This window comes from Halyomorpha halys, unplaced genomic scaffold (genome assembly GCF_000696795.3).
Source record: "Halyomorpha halys isolate HHAL.00 unplaced genomic scaffold, Hhal_1.1 Scaffold284.1, whole genome shotgun sequence".
NCBI classification, from domain to species: Eukaryota; Metazoa; Arthropoda; class Insecta; order Hemiptera; family Pentatomidae; genus Halyomorpha; species Halyomorpha halys.
This window is the reverse complement of record NW_027105232.1, coordinates 470,713-483,935: the sequence shown is the minus strand read 5'-3', so window position 1 is coordinate 483,935 and position 13,223 is coordinate 470,713. Positions and strand designations below refer to the sequence as shown.

General features: G+C 27.1%; 2 protein-coding genes across 2 annotated transcripts in view; one reads left to right on the top strand and one right to left on the bottom strand.

The window, feature by feature from the left end:
• Positions 1–2,752, bottom strand: part of LOC106680744 (poly(A) RNA polymerase gld-2 homolog A) — a 20,938-nt gene extending 18,186 nt beyond the window's left edge. Inside the window, exons 1-3 of the mRNA XM_014420667.2 lie at positions 2,689–2,752; positions 1,999–2,473; positions 903–1,070 (exon numbers count right to left, since the gene is read on the bottom strand). Coding sequence (XP_014276153.1) covers positions 903–1,070; positions 1,999–2,312 — 482 coding nt within the window. The 5' untranslated portion in view covers positions 2,313–2,473; positions 2,689–2,752. The remainder of the gene's footprint in view (positions 1–902; positions 1,071–1,998; positions 2,474–2,688) is intronic.
• Positions 2,753–5,231: 2,479 nt separating this feature from the next.
• Zip88E (Zinc/iron regulated transporter-related protein 88E) lies at positions 5,232–11,951 on the top strand. Its single transcript, XM_014420679.3, has 5 exons — positions 5,232–5,823; positions 5,903–5,991; positions 9,041–9,160; positions 9,668–9,877; positions 10,580–11,951. Exons 1-5 carry the CDS (start codon positions 5,514–5,516, stop codon positions 10,730–10,732), a joined length of 882 nt encoding a protein of 293 aa, XP_014276165.1. The 5' UTR covers positions 5,232–5,513; the 3' UTR covers positions 10,733–11,951.
• Positions 11,952–13,223: the final 1,272 nt, after the last annotated feature.

Genomic DNA, 13,223 nt, shown 5'->3' with positions numbered 1-13,223 from the left:
TATATATATATATATATAGAGAGAGAGAGAGAGAGAGAGAGAGAGAGAGAGATGCAAAATATACTACAAGTGCTATTAAATGTTTGATTGTGATTCTGAGAATATTCCCTATATATAGGCAGACTATTTTAAACTACTGTGAGTACCTCACTCAAAACTGAATCCTAAATTTTCCAAAAATCCCCACTCCTCATGAATCTATAGAAAAGTAAAAGACATGCTTGTATCCTATACCAATGGAATTATTGGACTATAAATATGTTATCCAATTTATATATTGGAGAATATATGCTACTCTAATGCCAATGGGATAGAATCATTTGATTTAATGGTCTTCTGAGTATCGTAGAAAGTATTGAACATTGAGAGTTGACCGAGTCTCTATAAATGACATAGGACCTTTAAGTTTCTCAAGCCACCGTAAATGAGGATATAAAATCAAATTAACAAAACTTAAAAACAAAATTTAAAAAGAAAAAAAGAGGTGGAAGAAATCTTTTAAGCTAAAATATGACTCATTGATGAATATGTAATCAATAGTTGGTTAGTACATGTGTAAGGTATTAATGATATTGCTAACTTTTTAAAGGTATAGTAAAGTCAAACTATTATAAAGTTGATGAGGTGGACAGGTGCTTTGTGGAAGTACTGTAGCGCTCTCTGTTATGAACTTAAATTCTTGCAAGTGAAAATTGACTTTTATTTGGCTTTATTTTATTCCCAAAGAATAAATTTCAATTTTCAACAAAAATAGATTTTTGACTAATATGATAAAATAAGTATAAATTTAGTTATTCTAGGACGTTAAACTCAAACAAATAATAAAAATAAGACATTATAACTCAATTTCAAAATATAAATTAGTTGAAGACAAACATCAAACTACATGCTGATACACATACTTCTTTTCTAATGATGGCAGAACATGATAAGGCTTCATTTGATCGTATGAAATACTTGAATTAACAGATTGTTGTTTGCTGGGAGTAGGAGATCGAGATATTCCACTGTCAAGTGATTCATTACTAACAGCTGAAATTAAACAAGGAGCAGAACTTCCATGTTCCAATCTAAAATGAAAAATAGTCATTAACTAACAACTACACAACTAATGTGGTACAAAAATTTATTATGCATAGTCATGAATATAATAATTTGATATTTATAAACATCAAAGATAGTGCTGGCTTGTAATCACAATATGTAATTCCTCTCTCCTTACCAATTGCCTACCTTAACCAGGGATTTAATAAGTCTTAAAAAAATTAGTCGACCTTTGTCTTCTTCTATAAATTCTTTAAATTATAATAAGATCATTATTCTTATAACACCTAACTTATAAATGTATCAAGCATCCTTTGATTTATTTCAAAGACACAACTCATTAGACAAATCGAATAATTCCATTTACAATAGATCAATTTTCTAACCTCAGGGTATCTTTGTATCTAATTATTGTTGCATTTAACTAATTTATCAAATGATCCCATTTTTGGAACCAGCTATATCTTAAATTATTACACCAATAATGCTGAAAATATTTAAAAATATAAGTAAATACTAATAAATTTCTTAGTTAAGGACATTGGATTACTGTGACAATTCTAATTTTATTTTTAACTAAATAATTACAAATGAGTATTAACTTCCATAAACTATATGTGATAGATCATAACATAATATATATAGTAACACAAGATTTTATAAAATAAAAACATTTGTTGTCCAAAAATTGGTAAACCCTAAGCAGAATTTTAATATGATATGTTTAGCAGTTAAAAATTAATTTAGGAGTCATGATTTGTTTGACAGTTAATCAAAGAGCAAATAATTAAACAGAATAGAAGTACCTATATATAAAGTATAAGGAAGGAAATTTGATAATTAAATATTAATCCTTCAATTTTCCAATGTATGTGTGTGTGTGTATATATATATATATATATATATAAATCTAAACTAGAAATATAGAATAGATTAAATTAAATCAATACCTACCTCTTGTTCTCGCCAGTATTTTTGGTTTTCCAGTATTCCTGTTTAGAAGTATTATAAAATGTTTTAGCATAATACTGAGAAGACATCCTTTTATTAGAACCATGGGTTAAGTTTACTGCACTATTAGAATGCAAAATAAAATTTTTTCTATGATCATATCTCATTTCATTATTTCTAGAAACCACTCGAAAAACCTCAAAGGCTGTTGGATGAGTGGCATAAGTTCTGCCTTCATTATGGACTGGTTGAGGTGGTATATGAATTAAATGAGAAGGAAACATTGCATTATACAAATCCATATTTGACACTGGCATATAGTACAATTTATTTAAAAAATAAAGATTATTGACTTAAATGAACCTATTAATTTCAAAAACAATAAGTCATCCTCTCAATCTCATTTAATTAATTTCAAATCAAATAATCCAAGAGTGCTTAGGATACCACAAGAGGCAAATATGTTTGACATTCAATCCTAAAACAATAATAAATCTTTATTAATACCATACAATATAACAACTTATATCCAGTTTTTTGTAATTACATAAAGACAATACAATAGTTTTTTGAAGCAATAATTTTTAAAAAAAATTAAACATTAACAATACAATATTTATTAATAAAAGAAAGTAGCCATCGTTTAAAAATTTCGATTTAAAACCACTATTTTAAAAACTGATCTAAATATACCTCAGTAAATTCTCTTATGTAGCCATTGAACGCAAGATAAACAACAAAGGATTAAAATCGGAAGTCCACAAGGATTAGCACTATAGTACACAAAAAGTGCCTTCAGACATACTTGGTTCAAATACCACTTGATTAGTTGTCCTACATAATGTGATATTATCAATTTAATAATTTATAATTAAAAGACTTTTTTCATTTAATTGATCGGTTGATCAATTAAATGAAAAAAGACTTTTTTCATTTAACTTATTTTCTAGTCGATAGTACTTTTATTTTATCGAACTTGATTATTTGTTTGAACCGGAATTGGTTATTGTTCAATAAGGAACGATCAAAATAATAATGTGAACTATATTGAATCTTACTTTTTTATTTTTTTTTTTCAATCTCTGAGACATCATAATGAATCATCTTAAGAATTTATTACCAGTTTTGTTAAGTTATTTAAATTACCTTTCTTTTAAATGTATGTCATATTTTTCACGAAAATAATAGCCAATGATGGTTGAAAACTATTTTTGTTCTTTTTGACCGGAACCCTGACCATCTTCTTCATATTTGAAATTATACGGTCAATTATCATATATAAAATAATTGACTTTTAGATTGTATCGAAAAACAAAATTGAGGGATCAGAGAGCGTTTTATAAATTGTAGTACTCAATCTAGGATGGAGATGTCTGATTCAGTAATATTTTTTAGTAGTATTTTTTTATGCTACATGTTGTCACCTTGATCAGCCCCTTTTTTTTAAGTGAAATTATATTTTATATATATGGTTGTTTTCTAGACAATACAAAATGATTAAATTTGGGATAAATTTAAGCCAAAATTTCGTGATTTATAATTGATTATTGACCATTTTTCTCTATTCCATCCAATGTCTCATTGGGAGGCAAAGAGGGAGGTTTTCATATAACAAGAATGTTTGAATTTCACAACTTGGATAAATATATTTCTTTTCGAGTATTTTTGCAAGGTAATATACCGTAAATAAATACATAATTAACCACAAATTAAAAGTCCTAAATATTAAGTTGTTTTAATTTAAAATGTAATTCGTACAATCTTTTTAATATCTTTTCAAGTAAGTAAAATATATAAACAACAGTGAAAAATATAAAACGTAAGCACTGATAATCTATATGGAACTGACACTTCCTTTTTTTCGAAATAATCTCGAAATTTAAGGAAAGCCAAACAAGAATTACCAATCCATTTCAAACGAATTTCAACGCCAGTATTAATATTTTTTATAGGTAAAAATTCGTTGAAACTGATGTAGTAGACTAATCCAATATTTAAATGAGCTACTGTTTCAGTACCAAAACTGAAGACTAAGAGTTTTATCATAGGTTCAATCGACGTTATTTTATAAATTAATTTACTCATTTCCTCTTATTAGTTTTAGTGTTATGATCTAGAGAAATTGTTAAGTTGTTGTACATCGACTAATACTCCTTATAAGTGAATGTTTTAAAGGTAATATAAGAAAGACAATCTTGGAGTGAATGGACGTTAGAAAGAAATCTCAGATTGAAACGAAAATTCAATAGAAAGAAAGTCAAACACGTTCACTTTCCGATCGTATCTCCTGTATTTTCGTTTTGTTCTGAGCCGTTCCAATGCTTGAACCGGTTCTCAAACCATTTTTTCCGTAACGGACCATCGCTAATGAACAAATAAAAAATAAATTTGGATAGAAGTATTTATTATAAATTAATTAATTTTAAATTATATTTATTATAAATATAAGAAACATATAATATTGAAAAAAAAATATCAATATTTCAACTGTAACAATAGTTCATATCCCATCCTTTTTTCGTTTGGCAACGGTTAAGGGACAATTGGATATACATACTAAAACTAATTTAAATAGCAAAATTAACACACCATTTCACCATTCCAATTTCAACATGTTTGTATTGGTCTGAAGAGAGCCGAAACCACCGTCTGCAAATTTTTAAATATTTTATTTTTAATTAAGGGTATTTTCTTCATGAATTGAAGTTTCCTTCAGCCAAATTCTTAGCATCAATGGAATCCTGTTTATCACTTTATCTTCCGTCAGCCAAAACAATTCTGCATGACACGAACTCTCTTCTCACTCTCAAATTCCGTTTTTGAAAGTCGGTTACTTTCAACCGACTACTAACAAAACTATCTTCTTTTTCCCATTACTTCTAGTACATTTTTCTCTTATTTTCATCCTTTATTAATAACTTCATTTATTAATATCGGTTTTCAATTCAATCAACTGAAAATTAAAATCACTGCACTGAGAATAAACTAAATAATCTTTTTAAGGAAGTTTGGGAAAGGTTGATTTTCTAATTTCTAATACTGGTTGTATTCTTTCCTCCAAGTTGGTACGCAATAGAATTTCTTTATTACCTTACTTCCAAGATATTTCTTTTCGTAATAATATGTGAATCTCTGATAAAATCTCCATATTTTTATCTATTAACTCTTATAACACAATTATCGTTATTGAACTACCAGAAATATTTATACGAAAACAAAAAGAAATATAGAACAAGGAGAATTCGATACGCTTAAGCCTAGGCTAATTATATTTATCAAATTAAAGTTTAAAGTATTCACTAACTAATATGGATGTATTGCATGTTTATAGTTTACTTCTAACGCCAGTCTCTTTGAACACTTTGTCATGAACGATTTGTTTACTACCGATAAAAGTTTGAACAAAGTAATTCATCCCAATGGGGATGTGTGCTTTGTCTGATAAGAGATAAATATCTAGAGATTAACAAGAGAGGCTGAGAGTGTCCTAGTTTTCTTGGTTATAATCACTTTTAAACATGAATTCTATTTACGCAAAAGTTCTTGCTGTTGTAGTTGTTACTATTGGTAGTTATGTCTGTGGCCTTGTCCCTGCTATTTTAGGACTAGGTTCTACTTATAAGAAGTCAATTCTATTATCATCTACTCTATGTTTTGGAGCTGGAGTGTTATTGTCTACTTCTGTAGTTCATATTCTTCCTGATGTAAGGAAAGATGTTCACCAGTGGGGAGAATTACTTTTATGTGCTGGTTTTTTTTTAATCTATTCAGTAGATGTTTTACTGTCACCATTTCTTCCTAAAAACGAGGCCTCTTCAGAAGAACAAGGTATATTAGTACTTGTCATAAAAATATAATCAGTACTTCCATCATTAATTGAATAATTGTTTATATTTTTTATTTATAGACCCATTATTACCTCAGGAGTCTACTAGAGTTTATGGTTCTACATCTAATTGTAATGAATCACAAATTTCATCTCAAGATAATGTTGTGGTATGTTATATGTTTAATCCTTTTTCTCTACTATTCCTGTGAGTGTATGACACTTTTAGTTTTTATTATTTCAGATTACCACTCTTTCCAAATTGATCTTTGGAGAGAGTTGTCTTTTGTAGATTAGTTTTTCACGGAATTTAAAATGTTTTCAAATAATGGTTCATAAGTGTTCCTCTATCATGACTGATAGTATGGTTGTAGCCTATTCGATTATTGTTATTATTTTATAATTTGATCAATGCTGTCTACACACATTCAAGAGACTGATAAATCCTCAAAGGATCCTTTTCAATTGAGATCAGTAGTTATGTATCCTCATAAATATGAATCACTTCTAGGCATCAAGTTATAAGTGAGAAGAATGTTAGGCTATTTTCTCATTGTGTACAAGTTAGTAAATATCTCATATGTAATGTTGGAGTAATACTTATGAGCTTGTACCCATCTTTAGAGAAGATTCATAAGTTTTTATAATGAAGGGGTATTTGTGTCCTTATTCAATTGGTTTTGTAAAGTTTCAGGGAAAGGTACTTAGGATAATAATAATAATAGTTTTATTAATAGTAGGGCAATATCAATAAATAGTGGTAATGGTCAGGTATGACCCAACCTTTGAAATGAATATCAATGTTGGTACAGAATCGTGCCCTTAATGCATGTCACTGGCATCTTCTATAATGATTCTATCTTTTAATTCTATCTTCAGCGATTATTTACTTTTTCTGTATTAGCCCTGGGGTGTACATACTTATCTAATTAATTCCGAGTTAGAAAACATATTTAATGTTAAACATTTTTAGAGAACTTCATTCATCACCAAGTTTTATTCTATAGCTAAAGTAGGTCAAATTTAGTAATACTGAACTATGATATCATAAATTAGGATCGTTAGCAATCATCCTACTCCACCTTTTATGTTTGACAAATTTTATATTAAGAATTACAATTTTCTTTAGTACAGAAAATTAGTACGTTATTAATTATGCAATCATTAATATCAAAGAATACTATTTGCACAGATTCAACGAGGTTTGTTCATGTACATTCAGGTGTAAAAAAATAAAAAATAAAATGGAACACCTTAGTTGTTTTGTAACATTGTTTAATAAGTTTTTGTTTTATTTTTTTAATATCACAGTTTCAATTAACTTTTTTTTTATGTGCTAATGTAAAATTTACGTTTTTACATTATATTAAAAAAAAAAAAAATGTAAAAGAAAGGTGACAAATTAAAAACTTCTATTTTCTGAAATATTAAAATTTATGATTTGTATAAAAAATAAATAAGAAGAGCCAATATGAAGAATTTCTTCCTTATTAGCTCATGAACTGTTAATTGTTAATAAATGATAATTTTGAGTATTTGAGGAAATAGATCATATCCTTTTCATTTTTCATCTTTTTTCTAAAGTTTAACATTATCATTCTTGAAAAAAATAATTGAAATGTTTGTCAAAATTGTGGTACTTTAACTTTGTAATAATTTATATTAAAAAAAAAAATTGATTAGTTTATCTCACAAAACTAAGTTGTTTTGTACATATTCACAAATGGTTATTTATTCTCCAGTTTACTCATCTTTCTTGGTCCAAACATCTTATGTAATACTTCATTTGCAAATTGCTTGAGGTATTATTTTTACTCTAACTTAATCTACCGCAGATCAGTATGCTGTATGATAAACATATTATCTATATTTATTTTAATATTGATGGCTTACTTCACAGTAAGGATGTGATAGCCATGTGGATTTGGGCATATGTTCCAGAGTGCCCGATTTGGAACATTGTGGGTTCGATTCCCACATGGAGCAATTAATATTTATTTCTCGGTGGTTCCATTAAATGAATCTGGACACTCCCACTTTGGATATTGCGTGGTAGAAACCTCAAAGTAGCTGCCATGGGTTGGCGAAAAGGACCACTAGGCCCACTTGCCAGATTTATTGCCTCCCTAGATACCAATACCAAAATACTTCACAATGGTGCCAAGTACTTTCCTACTAATTAAAAAAATATATATAATTAAAAATTCTCTCTTTTAGGGAAATTAAATGAAAAGTTGTAATTTTACTGAAAGAGTGAATCTTTAACTGTATTTTTTGTAAAGCTAGTGGAATCGTACTTGGCACTGCTGTGAAGTAAGCCATTGATTGCTATCTAAACACCATTTTCCACCTACATTTTTATATTTAATTTTGCAGGTTCCACATCTCTGCTTATGTGTAAACAATCAGTTTAGTCAAGTATTTAACATTTAATATGGTTTTTAACTCCTCAGAATTAAATTTCTTTTCCAGTATGAAACCCTTTCTAATGATGTATTGCATTGCTTAATAAAATAATAAGGAGGAAAAGAAATCATTCTATTTAAATTTGAATTGACCTTAAACTTTTTTTAAATAAAATTTAGTCCTCTGGAGGCTATTAGATGATGATTTGGATAAATTTTCTTTAACAGAAAGTTTCTTGGATTTATTTATTTTATATTGTACTTCAGTGCAATTCTAACACCAAAAATTAAAATTTTTGAAATATATTTTATCATCATTAGAACTTTTTTTGCTTAGTATCAAATTAAACTACTAATATTTTAACAATTAAATATTGTTTCATATCGATTTATTCTTTATTTAGACTAGCATTCCATTAAATAAAAACATTAAATTACAGCTTACTTAAAAATACATTTTTGAGCAATGTTATTATTGATATTTAAATTATATAAATGATTTTTTAGAATCAGTTTTATTATTTTTAAATATTTTGTTAACTTTTAATTCTGACTCGTTCTTTTGACTTTATTGACGTTTTCCAATATAGGTGTAAGAGCTGTAATTGTTTTAAATATTGTTTAGAGATAATTTAATGTAACAACTGAGAAATGAGCCTATACACTATTCTAAAATGGTTCTAATTAGAAACAACAGCATATTTTATGATAATGATTTTTTTTTATTTCAACTTGCCTGAAATATATTGTTGTTCTTTAATGCCTAAGCATTATTCATTTCATCAGATTTTTTAAATGATTCATCTATTTTTAGGAAAATCAGGAAACAAAAACAAAAGCATGGTCTTGCATGAATTTTGGTTTACTTATTGCATTTACAACACATGCCTTACTGGAAGGATTGGTCATCGGTGTTCAAGATTCAGCAAATGGGGTATGATTTTTATGTTTATTTAAAAGTAGGTGTGTTTATTTATCTTTTTACATACATTCAAGGTATCACATCCTGACTAATTTCTGATATTCATTGTTCAGACATCAATGCTCCTTGTGCAATGAGAAGTATTTCTCATATTTAAAATTTATCCTTTCAAGCTGTTCTTTTGTAATAAATCTAATTCAGTGCTTGTAATAGTGGTTTTTACACTAATGTAAGCAATATTCAGATATAATACCCATTTTTAAGGTATTTTGATGTGTTTTTTTAAAGGTTCTTTAAGTCTATTAGTGATTGTGTCAATTCGGTAAGATGAAGAGCATCATAGGCATAGAGGGCCATATTAACTTTTTTTAATTTCGGATAGCTGAATAATATTGTACTTGAGCAAAATCCTGGCAGGAGATCGGTGATGAAATGGTGCATGGGGAATTATTATTATTGACATTCAGACAAGTTACTGTTCTCTTAATATTTTATTATAATAATACTTTTATTTTGCAGGTGTTATTATTGTTAGGTGCTGTTTGTTCTCATAAGCTCCTTGTTGCCTTTTGCCTGGGTACTGAATTGATTTCGGGTGGACGTCATTGGTACTCTTTGATTGTCCCGCTTTCAGTTTTTGTGTTGGGTTCTGATATTGGTATTATTTTGGGACTGATCTTCGAAATTGATGGATCCTCATTGGCTAAAGCAATCATCCCATACATACAGGTTTGTAATTCTTACTTATGTTTGTTTGTAAGTACTGTATGCTATTGATAACTTAAATTTTGAGAAAGTAAAAAATAATTTAGGAACAGATAAAAGATGAATGTCTATTTCCATAATTAGACATTTCAATTTTTGTAGACTATTATACAATTCATACTATGTACAACACAGTAAATAGAAACATGTACTGTTTTTTTTTTTTTTTAGCAAGCTTATAAAAACTTACGAATATAGTAAAGAGTAAGAACATTTACAATATAATAATAAATATCAACTGCCTATTTAACATAATGCAAAAAATTAGTTGATTACAAAATACTAATTATCGCCTACTTTAGTGCCTTTAATTTAACAAAATAAGGATATAAAATTGACTAATAGATAAAATATTTGTCGCATAGTTGTAATGGCTTTAATCATTTTTAAACTGAATTGGTCAAAACGAAGAGAGAAATAGTTAATTTCTTTGAATTTAAGGAAAAAAATTCCTATGACATTATTTTCAAGTTATCCTTTTATTTTTCAAATAAACAAAATTTCCTCAAGGTTACTGGTAATTATTAATATTATTTAGAAATTAAAGTTATAGAGATTCATCTTGAGCTAATAGTTGAAACAATTTTGTGTGGAAGATAACTAACATCTTAATTTTTATTAGATAATTTTTTGATTGATATGTCTAATCCTATTTTTGATTTCTAGGCCATTGCAGGTGGAACATTATTATATATAGCACTATGTGAAATAATACCTCGTGAGAAAGCACGTGACCTTCCCAGATGTGCTAGTTTTTTCCAAATCATAGGAATGTTCATTGGGTTTTCAGTTATGTCAGCTTTAAGTATTCTCTTGTAATTTAGTCATTATGGAATAAGTCATTCAAACATTTTTTTAGTACTAACTTCATAATGTGGATTTTGATGTATATAGATAATCAATCACAAGAGTGAAAAATTGTGATTGCGACTGGAAATTATCTATATGAAAGAAATGATTTCTGAATGAAAGATTAACTGAGTATAGGTATATAAGATATGAACCTACTATTTTTAAACAATGTGCCTTAAGATGTTTCTTATGTTTAAATGATGATGGTCGAAAAACAATTTTATTGATGTGCCTTCTCATGTCTAAAACATTAGTCAATTAGTTAATAATATAATTATGTGTTCTGTACCACTGTTCACTAATATTTGCTGGGGAGGACCAGTAGTATAAATTCTTATGGATAAGAATGGTGTTAGAATAAGTTTTAACTTGCTATTTATTTATTTGATACATGTAAACTGGATTTATTTTATGGAACAGCTAACTTTAATTTCAGAGTATTTATTTTTTAATACCACAACTCTTAAAACATTTTAAATTAAGAATTCTTTCGTTCAAAATGCTACTTGAACATAGAAAGAAGATAATATTTGGGTCTGTTGTAAAAAAAAAAAATGCTGGTGAATATGGGTTCGATATATTCTAAATTTAATTTAAAATTCTCTTAACTTATGTTTAAAAATGAGAATGTAGTTATCGTAGAGTCATAATACAAAATTTATATTTTAAGATTTAGCACTTTGATTTATATAACAATATTTCTGATATAGGTTGCTTGAACTATTGACTTCTAGTCCTTCCTTATTTTGGTTGATGTTAGCAATTTTTATTAGTATTAATAGTAGAAAATTATATTCTATAATTTGCTTTCTATCATTTTTTGTTTGATTAATTTTTTTTTATTTAGCTGTAATATCAATTTATGAACATTATGGTATGATTTTCATAAGAAGACTGTTGTTATTGTGATATTACTAAGATAAAATAACCTATTGTTTTATTGTGTTACTTATTTTAGAGAGATATGGTTCTTGTTAAATTTACTTATTACTCTCTGTTTATTTGATTTTTTTATCTTTTATTTTCAGCTGACCTGATATTTTTATAAATAAAATATATATTTTACTTCTATTCCTTCAATTAATCCAAACATAATTCTGTCTGTTCAACCTTTCACTTTGAACAGCCCCTAATGAAGCCCTGCAAAGTGGGGCGAAACTTCAGACATTAAAATAGTTTTAAACTATTTGCTCTTTTTTTTACCGCAACCCTGACCATCTTCAAATATTTATAATTCTGTGAAGTATCACATTTAAAATTAGTTAATTAAATATAGTTTGGGAACTATCTAGTTATATCATTTGAAATATTAATAATTTTGATACGTCGGTGAAAGTACATTCCAAAACCTATTCCAATTACATAAGTACATTCCATTATTATTATAAACTACACTTTGGCACTCTTAGGATTGGTAGTTTGGTTCCATTTTAATTAAGAAAAATGTTTTTTTACAATAGTGATGAAATACATTTTTTTTATGGGTGTAACCGAATAAAGAAATAACCAGAATAGTAATCTAATAAAATATTGTATTAGAAAAATTTACCTTGCAGATAGAGGTGTACTGTAAAACATTGCTTTAAAAAAAAAATGTAGTTTATATTAATTAACAAAGGTTTTAGAAGATCTTTCGCAGAAGTATTTAGATTTTTAAATTGAGATGTTCTGATAAGAGATGGAAAAATATAATTTGAAATATCAAATTATTAGGATTACATTAATATAAAATGAAATGAATATATTGTTATTTTATTAATTATTGAAAATATACTTTTTATTTTCTATACAATTCTTCTAAAGAAGTTTTGATTTCCATCTTCGTAAAAGTACAAGTTCTTTAAAATAAGATAAATTCCTGGATATTATTTTGTATTACATACCAATTTTATACACATTTTACAAAATAAATAAGTGATTAGTTATTCTTTGGGATTAGAAAATTTACATTTTCCGTTTTTATTTCAATTTGACATATGAAAAACCTAAGATTTGGTGGACTTTTTAATTTTAATCTCTATTATCTGAAAACATTATGAGAAAAAAAAGTTGTAAAAACACCTTTTATATAAAAATGCTGTATGTCCTGTGATTTCAATCTGGTTAAATTTGGATTATAGATGCGTATTTCATAAGAACACTGTTTTCAATAAAAGCAACATGAGCAAATAACTGTAATGACGTGTTATTAGGACTTCAAAATACAAAATAACCTATAAAATGTTGTTCTGCCTTATTTTCTGGAAATGTTTTGAAAGGACTGGGTAAAAACAACAATAAATTTCTCCAAACTGCAATAAAGTTTCTTATATTTAGACCTTATTTTTTATCTTACCCTTTTATTTTATTTGCAAAAAGTGTAAAAAATGTATTAATTTAATAAAAAATAATTTTTTTTTCGAGCAAATACTAATTGTAATAACTAATAAGTCAGAATTTTAACCATCCCCCACACTCC

What these genes read in the sequence shown, in the direction of transcription:
- Zip88E (XM_014420679.3), top strand. Translation starts at nt 5,514, where the DNA reads ATGAATTCTATTTACGCAAAAGTTCTTGCTGTTGTAGTTGTTACTATT. An exon ending in TTCAAGATTCAGCAAATGGG is followed by an intron (nt 9,161 to 9,667) that starts GTATGATTTTTA and finishes TTTATTTTGCAG; the next exon opens with GTGTTATTATTGTTAGGTGC. An exon ending in CAATCATCCCATACATACAG is followed by an intron (nt 9,878 to 10,579) that starts GTTTGTAATTCT and finishes TTTGATTTCTAG; the next exon opens with GCCATTGCAGGTGGAACATT.